The sequence below is a fragment of the Diaphorina citri genome, unplaced genomic scaffold, assembly GCF_000475195.1.
Source record: "Diaphorina citri unplaced genomic scaffold, Diaci psyllid genome assembly version 1.1 scaffold479, whole genome shotgun sequence".
In the NCBI taxonomy this organism is placed as follows: domain Eukaryota; kingdom Metazoa; phylum Arthropoda; class Insecta; order Hemiptera; family Psyllidae; genus Diaphorina; species Diaphorina citri.
In genome coordinates this window covers 134,349-153,934 of record NW_007377914.1, presented here as the reverse complement: position 1 = coordinate 153,934, position 19,586 = coordinate 134,349, and the positions used below count along the sequence as shown (strand labels likewise).

The following is a 19,586-nucleotide window of genomic DNA, read 5'->3' as shown; positions in this document are numbered from 1 at the left end:
CATTTATAACAACTTACCTCCAGACACTTCGCATTTCAATGCTATTTTAGATCCCTGATTGAAAACCTCCAGACTGTTCGCACGCTGTCCTCGACTGTTATGATAAATGACAGGAATCTCTGGAGGAACTGGAAATAAAAGAAGAAAACGATTTAATAAATCAGTTAAAAATTAAAGAGTAGACTTTATTTATTATTTTATTATATTTTATTGGAAGCTAAAATTAACTTAAAATAGATAAAACTAGGTCAAAATACTTCTTAGACTCATAATCTTTCCATATAATAGGACATGCGCTTTTAACCATAATACCTCTGTAGACAAAAATAAATGAACTTTTTTTCCTTATTTAAAGTCTTTTTTAAACGTCACCGTAAAAAAATAGATCCAAACTTTGTCTTATTTAAAGACCAAACTGCTACTCGAAGCTCCATTAATAAAACTCCTATCACCATTAAGCTCTTTAGAAATAAATGCATCACTTGGTCTATTTATCCAGACAATACAGCACTTCCACTTCGCCATTATCCAGCCAATCTCTTCCTTTTGATCTTATCCGCAAAGGTACTTGGGTGGTTTATACTTCCAATAAATTATACGGATACCAGAGGTTTTTCCCCCTTCTAATTAATTCATAGTAAGATTTATTGCACTTCAGACTTGTGAAAAGCTCTTTTTTCAATTCCGTGACATGAATATGCAAAAGCAATTTATGATCACGAAAATACAAACTGAACGACGGAAAAAAAAGGCGGGATACGAAGAATAGGAAGACGGACGAGTAGAGGAGGAAGACAAAGGAGAAAGAACAAGGAAGAAGAGGGTCTCTCTCTCTCTCTCTCTCTCTCTCTCTCTCTCTCTCTCTCTCTCTCTCTCTCTCTCTCTCTCTCTCTCTCTATTCAATGGCAGGAATGCAGAATTCTCACCTATTGAGCTCTTCTACCCAACCAGAAAATATAAAAAAAAAATCTTCATCTTTTCATACCAGTTGGAGCCAAATTCCAGTTTACAAATGAAGAAGCTTAACCCATCCTTTAAGGCCGTTAGCCTCCACACCTAAGCCTCGGAGTGGGCATTTTGTGTATATTCAGTCAAGAAATAGTTCAAGCTGATTTTCAGTCACTTACCACTCTGGTATCTTCATCTTTGATTTCTCGACTGCCCTTCCACCACGTAATGTTAGCCGGGGGTCTGGATCCAGTACTCTTGCATTCAATCTCATAGCGTTTCCCCGCTGACATGTGCTTGTCAAACTGTACAATGCTCACCTTCTCTGGTTTTACTGAAATCAATAATTGCGAGAAATTAATAAAAACGAGAAGTTAGGAGACATAAAATATTGGATTTCATCAATATTTTTTCGTCCCTAGGAGGTCTGTTAAGCTAACAGCCTGTTAATTTCCTTCGAGGCAGGTTATTTAATTTTTTCTCTAAAATAAATTAAAAATTCAATCCAAATAGATAAAAAAAAAAACTTCAGATTTCCAATCTGGGGGAAGGAGAAAAGGAGAGAATACATAATACATAGAAAAGACATAATAGAAACACAAACATGATGAAGGAAAAGAGGAAAGAATGGACAGAGGGTAGAGGAGTTAAGTAATTGGGGCAAAGGAGAGGGGTAAGGAGGAGGTAGAGGGACAGTTAAGGAGAAGAGGTAAGGAGGAAGAAGGGTAAAGGAGAGGTAAGGAATAAGGAAGGAGGAAGAAAATAGAAGGAGAAGGATAGGAGGAGGTAGAGGGAGAGTTAAGGAGAAAAGGTAAGGAGGAAGAAGGGTAAAGGAGAGGTAAGGAATAAGGGAGGAGGAAGAAAATGGAAGGAGAGGGGTAGGAGGAGGAGGTAGAGGGAGAGTTAAGGAGAAGAGGTAAGAAGGAAGAAGGGTAAAGGAGAGGTAAGGAATAAGGGAGGAGGAAGAAAATGGAAGGAGAAAGGGTAAGGAAGAAGATAGGGGAAAGGAAAGGAGGGACAGAGGGTAAAGGCGTTCAAGTATTTGGGGCAAAGGGGGAGTTAAGGAGAAGGGGTAAGGAGTAACAAAATGGAAGGAGGAGTGGGCTAAGGGAAAGGAAAGGAGGGACAGAGGGTAAAGGCGTTCAAGTATTTGGGGCAAAGGGGGAGTTAAGGAGAAGGGGTAAGGAGTAACAAAATAAAAGGAGGAGAGGGCTAAGGAGGAAGGGTAAATAAGAGTTAAGGAGAAGGGGTAAGGAGTAACAAAATGGAAGGAGGAGAGGGCTAAGGAGGAAGGGTAAATAAGAGTTAAGGAGAAGGGGTAAGGACGGGGAGGGGTCATTATTTTCCGTTTAAATGCAGAGTAGATGGGTGTGTTTACTTACTACTGGATCGTGAATACATGGTTGTTTTCCCCCCACTTTCCCCGACTTAGGGAATCGTTGTGTAGTTGTACTTTATTCTACTTTAAACTAGTACTTTAACACGAGAGCAATCCTCTTATTTATCTTTCGGGTTTTAGCGAAAACACTTGTTACCCCTTGTTGAGAAAAATTAGGAAGGTTTCAATGATTCATTATCTCATTAGAGGTATCAATGAAGTGTGAACTTGTTAAATGGAAGATAAATGAATAGGTGTTCACTGTCTTTATACTTTTGGCTAGATGTCTGGTGTCTGAAGGTTTCAAGTTTGGTGACACTTGCCTAGATTCAGATTCGATAATTTATATGAAGAATGATTCTTCAATTTTCGGTAAACGGCACCAATAAATATCCACCAAAATGTCGATTTTAATGGACGAATCAACAGATAAATGAACTAATTTTCTAGATAGATAAACTCATAAATAAAGGAAACGGCATGTTTTAAAACACAGTTTAATAAAAAGAACCTAATAAAGAAAAATATCTCATAAATAAATTCACTAATATACTCGTGTATACGTAGATACTCAAGATGGAATGATAATGGAGGCTTGAAATTTATTGCTCCAACAAGCCTGAAACATAAACCTATTCCTATACAACATAGGCATGTAGCATGTAGGTAAGTACATACATTTGTTTCGGAAAGTTGTAAGAATGTTGTAGGTCGTTTTACATTTTGTGTATTTGATCATGTTGTGTGTATCTGAATAGATTTCTGAATGGAGATATTTTCTCATTGAAGATGTCTTCTGTACCCTCTCGACAAGAAATCAATGCCATCAGGAATAGAAGCCTATTTAAATAGGAATTTCCTGGGACTAAAAACATATTGTATGTTTAATTACAATGCCAATTCCCATACGTAGATACGTATATTTACCCAATTTCTCACAAGGTACATAACTTTAAAAGTATTAATACCTTGTTATACTAATGTACACATACATATTATTTGTATATCATTACAAGAAGAAAACCAGCAGAGGGGGAAATAACTTTGTAGCTTTAATTTCTCAATAAGGATAAAGACTTTATTGTAAATATGATGCATAAGGGAAATCAGGGAAGAGAGATTAAAGCGAGGAAAAGGAAGAAAGAGAAGATTAAAGAAGAGAGAGGCATGAAGAAAGAGAGGAGGAAAGACGATAAGAAAGTATGGAGAGAAAGAGAGAGGAAGGGAGGGAAGAAAGAGGTAGGAGAGAAGAGAGAGAGAGGGAGAAAAAAAAAAAAAAGAGAGAGAGAGAGAGAGAGAGAGAGAGAGAGAGAGAGAGAGAGAGAGAGAGAGAGAGAGAGATTATTTTCGTTCTGGAGTAGCGAAACACATTAAGTTGGAAAGAAATTTACTTTTTTGTATATTGTGATTAAAATTAGAAAGTGAAAAAGCAAAAGAGATAGAGAGAGGAGAGAAAGGGGGAGCGAGGGAGGGAGAGAGAGAAAGAGGATGAGAGGAAGAGGAAGAAGGAAAGGATGAGGAATGAATCAGGTTGATAAGAAACAAAATGAGAGAGCACCATCAGGAAGAGGGAGTAAGAGAAAAGATAAAGAAAACAACTGTAAGAGAGAAAGGGAATGAGGTAGGGGTAGAAAGAGAAAGGGAGAGAGAGAGGGGGGAGGGAGAGGGAATGAAAGAGAAAGATAGAGAGAAAGTACAGATTAGGTAAATCAAAAAGTAAGAGGTAGAAAAAAAAAACTCCATCCCCGTGAAGTTGGATTTTTATTCTGTTCCAAATTACCCCCCCGGTATACCTGTTCCAAGTTTCCCCACCCTCCCCTACACTTCGCGTATGTCGCATGTCATGAAAGTTGTGTAAAGGCTGCTCCCCAGAGTATCATAAGTCTCTTAAAAACTTCTGCCTAAAGCTCTGTACTGTTCCACTGCTGCTTTTTCAACTACCGAAATATAGGGTCACCCCACTCTGCCCGTCTCTCCCTTGCTAGAGAGGAGGGAGATTTTGAGTGTCATAAGGTGTGTCCAAACATAGTCGACCGGCCGTCGATCGGCATCGATCAACGTCAATCGATGCTGACGGAATCGTCCACAATCCACACTGCCTCGATAACGTAGTTTGTCCTCGTCGATCAACGGCCGGTCGACCATGTTTGAACACAATATTTTCCAATTAGTAGATGTGAAAATAAAGGAAGGAAAAATTCCTACCTAATGAATGCCGTATATGACTTTGGGCACAAACCACCCCGTATTAGCATTTTTTCACAACTCGCTACTGAAAATAAACCCCGCTGCTGTGAGATTTCGGATTAACAACAACAGCAGCATGGTTGAAGCACAGGGAAATCTCAAGTTGTAAAACTTATTAGATTTTTATTTCGCAAAAAATATTTATGCCGGCGCGAAACCCCGGAGCTCTCTGGTGTGCCATATTTTTCAATTTTTCATTCCTTGGCCCTCGTTTACTTTCTATTTCCTAGAAAGCAAAGTAATAAAAGTTTCGTGTAATGTAATATGTAATAGAAAATCGTGTGATGTTCTATTTTCTGCAGCTCAGTGCCCTTAGTACCAGGCTATAGGTACTCAGCATTGTGGAGGATCAAAAAAAAAAAAAATCATTTCTGAAGGTCACAGACTCACCAAAAATTGTTTGAAAGATTTTTTTTAAGGTCAGCTCCTGAAAGTGAAAGCAACCTTTAAACGTTGGTCTTCACATTTTGCGAATTACCTGTTTTAACGTCACCCCTTTTTAAGGCTTGAGCAATATTTTTTCTCTTAAAATTTAAAACGTCGTCATCTAGATTGAAGAAGGATTTAGCAAATTATTGAAGGAGATTTACCTAATTGTCAAGTGTGAATTTCTTTCTTGAACAAAATGCCTGAAGAACCTAAATGGAACTTTTCACTCACCTATAATGGTCAAGTTGACCTTGGCATTACGGGTGGGCGTATTCCTAAAGTCGACCCGACACCTATACACGCCCTCATCGGTCATCTTGAGATTGTCGAGGAGTAGTTGGGCGGGGACTGTGGCCGTATTGAAATGAACCCGGGTGCCGAACGCCCCGGGGGTGGATTTGGGCTTCGTCGTCCCGTGAATTCGATTCCGAAGGTCGAAACTGTGAACCAAAGAGTAGAATAGAATTAGTTTTTTTTTGAGGTTTGACAGAGGGAACTGTAGCTGCTAAGGTCTTATCGTCCTGAAATCGAAAAGAAAAGGAAGATGGGATAGAAGAAAGTTAGTCGTTCCGAGAACGTACCTTATCTGTTAAGGATACAGTCGGCCTCGGGTGGGAATCGAAACCGCGATCTAGCGCTTAAAGGGCAGGCGAGTACCCTCCACGTTAAAGACTAGCAATAGAATAGTCAAATTGTAACAAGGTTCCTTTCGGTTACCGTTACCAGACGAGTTGCTTTGCCACGGAAAATTGACAACTCGAGATCAGTTTAGTTTAGATGTTGGCAAAATCCCATAAGACATTTAGAACACACTAGTGGTTGACCCGTCACATCCACACACGGTCGCGCTACGCGCTAGCTGACGCATCTATCAGTGCATCGTAATAGACATAACTTTGAAAATACATGTGTGATAAACTGATACATATGTGCTAAACAATGTGATAATGATAAGACAGGCTAGGGTTAGGATATCTCTTCCTTCCACGAAAGATACAATCGATATAGCAGGGTACAATTTTTATCACCAACTCACCACCAGTTAAAATAAAAGGTGAGAAAAAAACACTAAAAACGCTCGAGAAAATGAATGTGACCAAAACTCATTATGTAAATTGTCTTCTAAATCCTGAACGAAAAACGGAAAAAAGAGAAGTGGCAGAGAACGCGAAAATGAAGGGTGAGAAGGATTTGGAAGGGAGGGGATAAAAGATATAAACGAGACAAAGAGAGAAGGCTTATACTGCATTAGAATAGGAGAGAAAAGGACAGACGATGGCATAAATCTTATTTGCTTCAAATTATGTTGAGAGGATAAGATGAAAATCTACGGAGCTTTGAGCAATATATCAAAACAATCAAGGAAGAGTATCAAGGACAATGGGACTGACTATAAATAGGTCGGAATGAGAAGAAAGATCGTAAAACTGAGTTTGATAATGACATGAGGGGTATCACCTAGCTAAAGCAGCTTTCTCCGGAAAGAAAATGAAAACCCAATTCATTCATCCTGGATTAGGGCATTAGGGGTAGGTTTTTGTCCTTCAGTTCTGAAGACAAAATTGTCGGGCTATCGAAAAAGACTGAAGTTAAAAACAATTAGCTCATTGATAATAATAATAATAATAATAATTAAAATACTAAAAACAAAAGCAAGTTTTGTGCTGTCCTTTACGAGAAAGAGATTAATCATCACCAGAAAGAGAGGGGGAGGGAGAGAGAAAAAGGAGAAAAAAAGAGAAGAAACCCTTAATTATTATTATTTTTATATCTTTTAATTTCAAGACTGAACTTTTGAATAATTAAAAGTATAATAAAAAAAAGGTATTTTATGAAGGGGCAAAACAAGAACAATTTTATTGTTATTATCATAGCAAAGGCGAAAATCCGTTATATTAAACACGTATATGGACGACATTTGAGTTCAGTGGAGAGAAGAAAAGAGTTAGTGGAAAAGAGAAATAAGTTGAGAGGAGTAAGAAATATGGAGACAAATGTTGAAAATTATGATACAAATCTGGAGAAAATGACAGAGAAATCTGAAGAGAAAGAGGAGGGAAATCTGGAGAAAGAAAAATGAGAAAGAATCTCCTGAATTGTTTTTGGATTTGGAAATTTGTGAGTCGCAAAAAATTGAACAACTTTCTTTTTATAGCAATTGTTTCAACTTTATTTTGTTTACTTTTACAATTCGCGAAGAAGAAAAAGTCGAAATCTCTTTGTCCTTGAAAACATTCTTTGAGAAACAATAGACATACAGAACTTGGAGTTGGAGGCATTATTTAAACAATTACTTTTACAGTTTTACTATTTCTTTTTACTATTTCATTAATGTCTTGAGGTCTCCCTTTTTGATAGAAATTGGTACCTAGATAGTAGAAATAGTAAACCAAAATCTGGAGATCTGCATTTAAATTGAATGAGATAAAAGTCACTTCCTTCGAACAATACCTTACCTATACAAAGGTTCACCATCGGATTCCTTGAACCACAGAACCATGTACACCGAATCTCCCTTCTCCCGTGGTTCAATATCACATGGCATGATGGCCTTTCTATTGAGAACCCCTACTACATCCGTCATGGGAACTGAAACATAGAAAATTATGAGGAGAGTTAGTCAAAGGTGAAATAGAACACAGAAAGTTAGAGGGGAAAGTTAGCTTTTAAACTTAAATGGTGTAGGAAACATAGAATCAAGGAGCGCGGTAGCGCTTCGCCCCGCCAAGTCAAAACAGTTTGATAGCGTTACTAAGATACCAGAGATAAAGTAGCCGTTTTCAGGTAGTAGAGGATTATAACAGTGAACAACTTAGAGATCTAAAAGTTCCTTCTACATCACCATTAGAATAAGTTCACCAATACCAGTGGTAATCCTTTTCAATTCAGTTTGATCACTTATCATGAAAACATTCTGGTAACGATGACACATTGACACATCCACTAAATAGCTCCGTTTTATTCCAACAATCTTGTTGAAAGTTGCTTCTCTTCAAGTTCTTTCCTATACATCTTTCCCTCTCTAGTTTCTTTTTTTTTTTTCACTTTAACCATTTTCCAAATTTCATTTGGGGTCGTCATCTCTCCCTCCCTTTATAATTCTCTTTTCCTCCCTCCTTTCTTTCAAATCTCAGTCTCTATCCAATACTATAGTTGAACGACCTACCTCATTTCCCTTCCCACATCCAACATGGAAAAAGCCACTTATCGTCCTTCTCCACCTAATAAACTGCCTTTATTACCTCAACCTTCCCCTCCCTCAATCTCCCTCCCATTCCTCTTCACTCCACCTTCTTCTTCCTCACTCCAACCTTCACATCCCCTCCTCACTCTCCTCTTCTTACCTCCCTCTCCTTACTTTTATCTCATCCTACCCCTCCTCCCTCTTATCCCTCCTACTTTACCCTTTCCATTCTCCTCACTCCTCCCTCCCCCTTCTCAAATTCACACTACAATACCCTCTTTCTCTCCCTCGTCTACCTCCCTTCTCTTCCTCTCTCTCCCGGTTCCCCTCTTCCCTTTCTTCCTACCTCACATTTCTCCCTATCCCTTCTTCCAGTCTTAAATTCCCCTTTCTTCCTCTCTCCCTCCCTCCCCCTTCTCAAATTCACACTACAATCCCCTCTCCTTCCTCCTCTTCCCCTCTCTTCCTATCTCCCGTTTTCCTTCTATCTCTTCTTCCAGTCCCCATTCCCCTTCCTCCCTCCCCTTTCTCAAATTCACACTACAATCCCCTCTTCTTCTCCTTTTTCCCCTCCCCCCCTTCTTTGTCCCCCCTTCCCGTTCTCTCTTTCTCTCCCTCTCTCTCTCCCTAACGACCAGGGCTCTCGATATTGGAGTGAAAATTGAAATTCCCCCAGCTGTGTCAATATATCATTGGTGGAGAGCTACCAGACTAGAACACTGGTGTCTAATATTGTACTTTGTACTGGAGGGAGGGACGGAAGGAGGGGGAGGAGGAGAAAAGAGGGGAGGGAGACCTACTTTTCTTCAAGTCGATTACCTGCAGTACAGGGTGGTCCTGCATTTTCACTTTCAAAATTATCTGTAATATCATCATCATAACCGTTAACGTTCTGGTTTTCAACCTGGTCGATTCACAAGACCTCTCCAAAATGTTCTGTCTCTATACTTTTCTTCAAGTCGATTACCTGCAGTACAGGGTGGTCCTGCATTTTCACTTTCAAAATTATCTGTAATATCATCATCATAACCGTCAACGTTCTGGTTTTCAACCTGGTCGATTCACAAGACCTCTCCAAAATGTTCTGTCTCCGACACGTACCATATACTTACTGAACAATAAAATGCAAGGTGGTTTGTTTGTTCTGCTTGTAATGCAAAAGAAAAATCTAATAAATACTACTCTGTCACCACCCTCCTAAAAGCATCTCTTAAATAATTATTCGAAAGCGTTACCTATCTGTAATTTTTCATACCACTTACAATGCCGTCCGAAAAATTAGGTCTAAGTTTATCCGGAACATGTCTTTTCTCTTTTTGTAAGCCAAAAAATGCCTGATAAAAACGTAATAGATATGTAGAATGACATGACATCCGAATGTATATTAGGAATAAATCCATTCTATTTTTGTAAGCCGAAAAATAGGTGCCCAATAAAATTGTATTCTGTAGAATTGTAGATCGACTCTCATCTTTATTGATGTTTTTTGTTTGACCTTTGAATACAATTTTAATTTTTAAATTTTCCCTACAAGTGCTTATGTTTCAATTTACCATAGGATATATGCTCAACAATATTTTCCACCGATTAGCGAAAAAAAAATTAAAATCCCAAGTTCTGTCTCTATACTAATTACACCAAATTAACTGTAAGGACATGGAAAGAGCCCAGAGATTATTTCTGGGCGTCCAAAGGGTTTAAACCCCAATCCTTCCAACACCGTAAGATACGAGTAGGTGCCCTTCCTATCTCACGGACAAGGAAGTAAGTACAGGCTGGTCGGATTGTCTGTCGGTCTGTCTAGTTGACATTGCCCCTGTACGGAACGTACCAAACTCCCATAACCAAATAGGATCAGGGCCCTATTCCACGAACGACTCCGCACTCTCTACTTTTTACTCCATGCACAGAAGAAACAGCATACGAAAATTGTACATCTATTTTAAAATTGACTGATTAGACGCATAAGGTCTGTGTCGTAGCATACCCATGCCGTAAAGCTGTCTATTGGGTCGAAACTTCCGAGGCCAGGTGACACTCTGACAGTAAATTTTGCAGAAGAAAACCTTCATAGGAGGAAAAGTCGTGGGAGAAACACTCGAGTGTAGCATTTTCTCCCACGATTTCTGATTTGCATTTGTGTTCTCTTCTCTGACGACTTTTATTTAATTTGACATTTCATGAGTGTCACCCACCGATCTGTTCCATTTTGTAGATTCATAGAAGCTTAACCCATCCTTAGGGCTCTTTGCCCCTACACCTAAGTGGGCTTTTTGTGTATTGATACCACCCACTTAAGCGGTGTCGCGTCCAAGTTACAAATACCAAGTCACTCGGTATACCACCTACTTTCAACTTGAAATAAAAGCCGGAGGAGAAGGGACGAGAAAAATCTGATAAATTTCAATCAGTACGCCTTGGCAGAGTTTTCAATGTTTGTCTAAAGAGGGTCATTTGTAGCGCTCTTCTCTCCCTCCTCGCCCTTCCTCATTTTTACCTTTCCCTCTCCATTTTCCCCCCTCCCTCCCCATCCCTCTTCCCTTTCTTAGAGCGCTCTGATTTCCCAAAGGTTTTCATCATACTTAAACCTTGTCCCCCCCATTAGCGTACCTTTTCCGACTGCGAGTATACACGTTCGAATTTTTTTATTAATATACAAGGTGGTCGCAACACTCAACGGAAGGGTGGATGCTGAAAATTATGGCAGGGTTCCGAGTAGGTATTTGGTTCACTTTTTAGTTCAGTAATTTTAACGAAAAAAGGGGTTGGTCTGAGCATTAGTAAAAGTTAGCACGCTGAATGCACCTGTTCCTGATGGATCACTAAAGTTAAGCGATGTTGCGCGTGTTTGCTATTCGGACTGGTGACCATCTGGGCAGATAATTATTCTTTGTTTATGCTATGTTTCTCAGAATCAAAATTGAGGTCGATTTTCTCTCACCCAGTATGTCTATTATTATTTTTATTTCCTCGAATATAACAAAACATATTTGGTAGAGCATATCTCGCTCAGTGAGTCCCAATGTTATTAGAGTGGACAAGGAATTTTCAAGTGTTCCCCCCTCCAGATCTTCTTATCCCTCTACTTGTCCTTATCCTAGTCCCTCTCATTGTCCTTGTCTCTCTTCATGTGGATCCCACCATACTGTCTCTCTCCCTCTACTTCCCTTCCAAATCCACAATTTCCTTCCTCTAAATCTATCTCTTCATCCAATTGTCTTTTTATTCATCGTCCATTCTCTCTCTCCACCTCTTTCTTTCTTTCTTTCTCTCTCTCTCTCTCTCTCTCTCTCTCTTTCTTTCTCTCTCTCATTCTCTACGGTCTGTTTCTCTTTATTTTTCTCCTCCTCCCTCTCCTTCTCAATTTGGTATGTTTCATAATGTTTCTCCCTCCCCTTTTGTATCTCAATTCAGAATGTTTCTCACCATAAACTTCGCTCCTAATAATCTCTCCCACCCTTTCACTTGTTTCCCAAACCACCATTTCTTTTTCATCGTCATATAATCCCTCCTTTTCTTTCTCTCTCTCTCTCTCTCTCTCTCTCTCTCTCTCTCTCTCTCTTTCCAATTCTCCTACTTTTCTTCCCCTCCTGTCCAATTATCTCTCTATGTCTGACCTTACCTCTACAGATATGAAGGTAATATTGCTCTTTCTCTCTCTCTCTCTCAAAAATCTCTAATAAGGTCCTTCCCTGCATAATATCATTGCACTTTCCCACACACATGAAACATGCCTCGGTGGTATAGTAGAGAAGACGCTCGCCTGGTAATCAGGGGGGTGTGGGTTCAATCCCAGCCGAGGTATAGATTTTTTTATCCTCCACACTATTTCTCACTTTGTTTTACAATTTGACCATAATAATACTAGTAGCCTACTGCTGGATCATTTCAAACTAGATTGATCCCAAGGACAAGGTAAATCCAGAAGACCCTTGACAAATTTAATGGAGTGTGCTTGAAGGCATATGTTCCAATTCTCTCCAACCAGACCTAAAAAAGACACCCTGTATATTTGTCGTATGATATCGATAATAATAAATTAAGATAATAATAATAATAATAATAATAATAATAATAATAATAATAATAATAATAATAATAATAATAATATTATAATTGAAAAAATATCCGAATTGAACTAAGTACGTACAATCTTACATACATGAGAAAGAGGAAATCAAAAAGAAGAAATTGAATTAGTGTAATTTCCACCTACATAATTACTAGGCACCATACAATTTACAAAAATTAGACATACCAAAAAAGATCCCTTTGGGCACAAACATACTTCTCAAGTCTTTGATCCTTCTAGAAATCTAGACGGTCCATCAAAATGATCTACAATCTAAATTTGGTCAAAGTATCCTTGTGCTCTATAATCTTTATGAGTACAGTACAGACGGTTTATCATGTTTTTGATTTTGTTCCGCCAAATGTTTTCCGAAATCATCTTGATCTAATCGATAATAACATGCACATCTGCTCTGTACCTATTCACATCTCATGCCTAATAGTAGAGCATGGTTATGATTTTGAAATTTAATAAAGTTCATTTATTTCAGATTGGCGTCAATTTCATCGAAGCTTTCGAAATTTGATATTCCTATTCCATCCGCTTTTACCGAATTTCGGGAATTTTTGTGGAACCAAGTTTTATCCGCTCGTAAACGTACCTTTACACCGAAACAAAATACTCGATTTCTATTTGCTTATATTACCCGGCTTGGGGATATTAGCCTACATTGTATAAAAAGAAAGTAAAAAGATAACGAGGGAACAGACTTTGTAATGAAAACAGGCCGAGAAAATAAATGAGCACGTTAACAGTAGAAGAAAAAGAATAAAACGTAGAAGATCAACAAGAAGAATAATAAAGACAGCAATAATTATGATAAGAAGATTACAACCAAAGAGACACTAATAAAAATGATGGAAAACATAAAAGAAAGAAAAGCCACAGTAAGAGATTCTTTCAACATTGACAATGCACACTGCATCGTTCGCTCTGAGTAAAGGAGAGTCCACACGTTTTACATGACAAGTCTTTGGTAAGAGATTCTTTCAACATTGACAATGCACACTGCATCGTTCGCTCTGAGTAAAGGAGAGTCCACACGTTTTACATGACAAGTCTTTAAACAAGTTAGTACCTACCTAACCTGTTGCTTGTGGACAGTAAACTTTTTACTGTCCACACACCAAAGATTGTACAAATACGTATGGACAGTAAAAAGATCACTAGGAATACTGGCAGGTTACTTCTTCAAGTAAAAGTGTTGTTACGAGTGGACCAACCTCCTGTCCACAAAACAACCACTACAACCCTAAGGACGAGAATTCAAGCAAAATTATTGTTATTAAGATTCGACTTTCAACAATTTTATTATTATTGAAATTTGGTGAGCTTTCGAGAATACCTACTCAGAATCTCATCATCATTTCGGTCTGATGATGAGTTTTAAATTTTAAATTTGATTTCTTAAAGATTCTTTTTTAAATAATTATTTCAATTTTATTTTTTTATTATTGTTATTGTTGATACTGTTAATATTATTACTGTTGTTGATGTTATTTCTACTGTTGTTGATGTTGTTATGGTTTTTGTTGCTGATGCTTATGATGATGAGCTGCAGCTGCAATTCTTATCAAATATTTTCATTTTTATTTCCCCGCTTACAATATCACGGAGAGATACAAACAAAGAAAAACTACACATTAGGGGTTAGACCAAACATAAAAACAAAGAGAAAAACTACCTTTCTCTCTCACTCCTGAAAAATAAAGTGGTGATTATAAAAGATTTTTCTTTTCTATGTTAATATACATAGGTACTTACATACGAGTACATAAGTAATGTTCTGTGTGTGTTATTCATTTTTTTTTTAAAGCGCTTTATTTTTTCAAATCACAGAACATTGCCATTAGAAGGAGAGCACCCAAAGACTTGGGATTTTGACGTCGATTCTACTTGGATCTATTCATGTTGCTGTCCATGGTTGCCAATAATATCAAGTACATATGTATTTAGGTCGGTCTAGTTTTTGATCTTCATGGGGATCAGAGCAACATGGGAAAAAAAATCTATTGTTAAACTTGAGGTAATTTCATTTAAGGCTTTGAGCGACGGTTTTAGATTTTCTTCTTTTTAGTTTCCTTATCCTAAAGGAAGGAAAGTAATGTAATCGGGTCAAATTTTCGATGGTCAGTTAACATGAAAAAAAAAATCTATTGTTAAACTTGAGGTAATTTCATTTAAGGCTTTGAGCGACGGTTTTAGATTTTCTTCTTTTTAGTTTTCTTATCCTAAAGGAAGGAAAGTAATGTAATCGGGTCAAATTTTCGATGGTCAGTTTATAGTATAGTGCCAAAACACGTTTTGAGGTCCCTAGAGCTTAAATACAAAGTTTCAGCCATTAGTCCGTGTGTCTGTCCTTCCGCCTGTCTGTCCTTCTGTCTGTAAACAAAATATCTCGAGAACGGTAAGAGCTAGAGACTTAAAATTTGGCATGCAGCGCGCAGCGGTCAAATGTGACAAGGATGCGACACGAAACTTTTGGTTAAGATCGGTGCAACGCTTGGCGGAATTTTGGCCGCTTTTTGGCGGTTTTCGGTGTAATTTAATATCTCGGAAACGGTATGAGCGAGAGACTTGAAATTTGGTTGGTAGTCCACAAATGTGATTAGGATGTAACAGAAAACGTTTGATTAAGATATGTGCTGCGGCTGGTGGTATTTTTACCCCTTTTTGGCGGACTTCAGCTATATTGACTAAAGGGTTAGAGATATTGTAAAAGTTACAATAGAAGAATACCCAAATAAGCATAATTCAATAGGATAAGGAAAGTCGTGTGATTCACACCAGTTTTTTTTTTTTTTTTTTCAATTCACAAATCAATTATAAAAAAATGCCTGCAGATTTTCATTAAAAATAATTGCCTTTTTTTTACCGCCTCTCAAAACCAAAGAAGCAGAAGAGGAGGAAAAAGAGTGTTAACAACACAATATGAAATGAGGCTGTTTCAACCGTTTCACCGATGTCCCAGGGGTTTTTTTTTATATCAATATACCTACAAAAACAATTTCAATGTGGAATTTTTCAGGAAGTGTTTGAAAAGTATAGGTAAAACACTTTTACTTTTAATTCCTCTCAGGGACCTCATAATACCTGCCATAATACCATACGAGTACATAACATACATATACCAGTATGGTTTCGTTATTTGTAGCTACGACTATTTTAGGCAGGTAAAAGTAACTTGGTACCTACTGGGATGTCCATAAATCCGTATGTAGATTTTTTTCCCCCTATCCTCAACCTCATACATAGAACATAACACATGCATAAGGTGGGTATTAGGTAACTAATTTAGTCAACAAGTATGTGTTTTTCAAAAGCATTCAAAAATGTCCACATATTGGAAAAGCGTTTGAAGTACAAAACGGTTTTCAAAGCCCAACAATTGAAATGGAAATTTCATTTTGTTTCCGTTAAAGTATTTTGTGTCAGGGAGACATCTTGTTTTGGGAAAAGTTTATAGGTAGACAGTATACACATGTCGTCTGCCCATTCACACCTACATATTGTAGGTATAATTTATAATACCCTAATTCAATGAATACCGTTCCCATTTATTAGTATTTATTAGGCTAGTAATAGTGTGTGTATTATTGGTTTTTGTATTTTTAATCCTGTAGGGTTCTCGACCTCGAAATGCTTTATCCAAATTACGAGCTCCAGTATGACTATATCTACAAGGGCGCAGTAGTGTTTCCGCCCCGCCAAGTCAAAAACAAAGAGGAAATTGTGGTACTTGTACGAGTTTAAACTATTTTTTGGTGGATGTGCCAAACTGTCCTTTATTTTGAAGAACTAGTTATTGTTCCTGATCAGAACTTGAGGGCCCCGTCGGAGTCCCTTTACTAGCAAAGTTCCACAGTTTACTGAACTACTAAGAAATATTATTCGTCACAAAAAGACATGGTTTTTCTTCCTTGTAGGTAGATGCAGCTATCTGATCTGATTTGAGGATCACTAGACAGTGAACAGCTATGTATAACTCCACAGATAATGGCAATCTGAAAAAGGATACAATAAATTTACGTAACATTGGATTTGGCTCTTGATTACAAAACTACCATTTCCTAAACAAGGGGGAACAAGTTACATGGCCGATCATACACATGCCTATTATACCTACCTACTACCTAGATGTTTATATAAATTTTATTTTTCGTGGGCAATATTAAACCTTAATATTTTTCGGAGTTTTTAGTGCAGATTTTTATATATATATAAACTAAAATTTATGGGGCTACAACACCTGTTATTATTTTTATGTATGAGCAGGCAGTGAGGAATGGATGGGGGACCGGCTATTATATGTCCTCCCTACGTTATAATTTTTCATTTATGCCGCAGTTAAATATCTGACAAGCTTTAAATCCATTGCCTCTGCACTTCGATGTAAAACTGACCGCTAAATAGTGATGAGATCTATCCCAGGTTCTTTCATTTAGTCATATTATGACGTCATAAATTTTCTGAGAAAACATCACGTAAACTCTCAGAGGTGATGAGAATTCATTGCTTCAATTGACTTTTGCTGCAAGGTATTAGGGTTGGTCCACTTTAGTCAATTTTATTTATCTCTATGTAGTATGTACAGTAAGAATTCAAAGAGAACATTATTTCTCTCATCCAATCCCTGTGGTGTTTCCTCTCAAAAGACTTTTCATAGCACACCGTAAGAACAAAGAACTTACTGCTGACTTTAAACTTTTTCAAATGAGATCATAGCGTGAATAATTTTCCTTCCATTTTTCTGTATTTACAGGTAGAATAAAAAAAAGTATCCTACAACCGTGTATTTTGTATTTATAATAAGTAACTTTAAAACTTTCAGTTGGAAATTTTCAGTTTCAGTTCTAAATTTCCCTGGGGTTAGCTTTCAGAGTTGGTGAAAAAAAAATCTCTTTTTATTAGAAATTTTAGGAAAAAAGCGAGGTTGGTAAGTAAATTTGGGGCATTCCTATCCCTCTCTCCTACAAAAGCTCATCAGCATAATTTTCATTTAGTTTTCCATTTTCTTCAATGCCCCAATTGATAAACTCATTATGATGACTTGAATTAGGTATTCAATTGACGATGGGAGGAGACTTGTTGGTTACTAATGAAATTCGAATCAGGAAAATGGACGAAAAGACAGCGAAAGAGCTTCATCAATTTAAAATAAATCGAGGTGTAGGTTCATACTTGGTAAAAATATTTCTCTAGTATTATTTTCGATATTTACATACGATATATTTCTTCGTCTCTTTGTTCTTGCGTCCTTTACTTCCACTAAGAGATCTGGACCGTTTCGTAATTTTGATATCCGAGCTATTGTCTACATACGGTGCTAAGTTATCTCTTGATTTATTATAAATATTGTCTACAGCATCTACACAGACTACTGCTTTGATTCTGTCTAATCCTCCTCTCCTCGAGGATAAAGAACGTTTTCGTTTGTTATTATTCATTTTGCCCATGGATTGAAGACTCGATTGATTAATACAATGCATATCATTGTCTTTCTTTATCCTAGTGATCTCATCTCTTATCTCCTGTAGGAACAACTCTTTCTGTTGTCGTAGCCCACTCAATTCCTGCTCATAGAGTTGTAGTTGGTTTTGAATTTCTTCTGCATTTTCTTGTGCATTGCACGTATTTTCTTGTAGTTTCTCAGAGGCCTGAATCTCAGAGCGTAGTTTTGCCTGATATTTACAAGATTGTTCCTGCACTGTAATGATCTCTTTCTGTAGATTACTCTCTATTGCTTCCAAATTGTCTTGTGAATCTTCACTGGCTTTCAAGTTCTGAACCACAAAATCCACTTCGAAACATTTCTCTTGAAGATCTATGGAGAGATGATCAAGACAATTCTTTAACTCCTCTATCTTTGCGTTCAATTGATTAATATTGAATTCTTTGTCTTTGCCTTCTTTCCTTAGATTATTTTTAGTGGATTCCGTGTCACGTGCTTTCTTACATAATGTCTCAAGGCAGTTTTCCAATGCTTTCACATGTGTCCTGCAGTGATCTATTTCATTCTGTAATGTTTTACTAGAAGTTTGAAGACCAGCATTCTTCTTGGATAATTTTCTCAACTCGGCTTCTAAATCTTTCATCAGACGGTCCTTGTTCATGCTTTCATGTTCCTCCTGTTTCTTACGGAAGCGTTGGTCATACTCTTTCTTCAGGTATGGCAATTCTTTCTTCATGCTGAGGATGTCTGTTTGTAGGGCACTTAACTCATCCTGGATCATTTGAATGTCATACTCTAGGTTCTTGTTTTCACAAATAGCTTCATTTCTCCTGCAGGCCAATTCACGAATTTCTTTACAAAGATAATCCATCAAGTGTCTTGTGTGCTATAAAAGTGTTTGAATATGTGAAATGTAAAAATCTAACTGATTATATTATACAGATTAAATTTTGATTAGGACCGGCTCTCCAGGGAAAAGTTTGTGGAAGCATTGAAACATTTGAAACCCATGATACGTGTATGTATAAGGTACAAAATTGCATCAATTTAAAAAAAAAAATAATAATAATAATAACTTTCACACTATCAATTTTATGAGGAAGCAAACAGAATTATTGGACTCCATAATGCATACCTCGCTATTGATCGATGCAGAAATTGCAGAATAGATAAGAAAAAGGTAAAGATACTTATGTTACTAGGAAGAGGGGAAATGGAAGATACAGGGGGAGAAGGAAAAAGATATAAAAAAGTAGAGAAAAAGAGAAAGAAAAGAGGATGGAAAAGGGGAAGAGAAAGAGATGAAACGGAGAGAGAGTTGAAAATATTGAAAACAAGTTCTCTATCTATCAATAATAAACTTTGAGAAGAAAGAAATAGGAAGAAGTTTTCATTTTAAAATTGACGCGAGAAGAGATGGAAACTAAATTGAAGGGAACGAAGAAAGAGGAGAGAAATGAGAAAGAGAAGAGGAGGAGGAGGGGTAAGAGAATGGTGAGATTAGAGAAAGGAATAGAAAGCTTCTTTTGCATTACTAGCATTATACAATTACAATAGTAGACGAAATCAAATCAAAGTAATTTTCGGTACTGTTTTGAGCGAAAACCAAGGTCCATTTTGGGAAAAATAAATAAATAGTAGGTAATGATGTTTATTTATTAATTTGGAGTGGAGTGGGTGTGTAGGGAATTTTTTTTTCTACCCGTACGTTACAGGTAGATCATTTTACCTGACACACGATATAATAAATTTTCAATGAAAAACACTCTTAAAACATTGCTTTGGGGGAATTTGATTTTCCTCGACTGTTTGGTAGAAATTATTTCATCTGGATTCCGAAGCCAGAATGGACGTAAAGGGGGGGGGAATGATCAGT

The 19,586-nt window shown here is 37.3% G+C and overlaps 2 protein-coding genes across 4 annotated transcripts in view; both read right to left on the bottom strand.

Moving 5' to 3' along the window:
- LOC103509256 (synaptogenesis protein syg-2-like) overlaps nucleotides 1-7,591 on the bottom strand; it is a 38,651-nt gene extending 31,060 nt beyond the window's left edge. Inside the window, exons 1-3 of the mRNA XM_026823643.1 lie at nucleotides 7,459-7,591; nucleotides 5,234-5,442; nucleotides 18-128 (exon numbers count right to left, since the gene is read on the bottom strand). Of these exons, the coding sequence (XP_026679444.1) occupies nucleotides 18-128; nucleotides 5,234-5,442; nucleotides 7,459-7,586 (448 nt within the window). The 5' untranslated portion in view covers nucleotides 7,587-7,591. The remainder of the gene's footprint in view (nucleotides 1-17; nucleotides 129-5,233; nucleotides 5,443-7,458) is intronic.
- Nucleotides 7,592-16,059: 8,468 nt separating this feature from the next.
- LOC113467456 (spindle pole body component 110-like) lies at nucleotides 16,060-18,679 on the bottom strand. Of its 3 annotated transcripts, none has more exons than XM_026823644.1 (2): nucleotides 17,484-18,679; nucleotides 16,060-16,262 (listed from the first exon to the last, which is right to left on the bottom strand). In XM_026823644.1, the coding sequence occupies exons 1-2, from the start codon at nucleotides 18,579-18,581 to the stop codon at nucleotides 16,146-16,148; spliced, it is 1,215 nt and encodes a 404-aa protein (XP_026679445.1). In that variant the 5' UTR covers nucleotides 18,582-18,679; the 3' UTR covers nucleotides 16,060-16,145. The 3 variants fall into 3 exon arrangements, with proteins under 3 accessions (XP_026679445.1, XP_026679447.1, XP_026679446.1); XM_026823646.1 differs by having other exon boundaries at nucleotides 16,165-16,262; nucleotides 17,480-18,679; XM_026823645.1 differs by lacking the exon at nucleotides 16,060-16,262 and adding an exon at nucleotides 16,736-16,789.
- Between the last annotated feature and the right edge of the window lie 907 nt (nucleotides 18,680-19,586).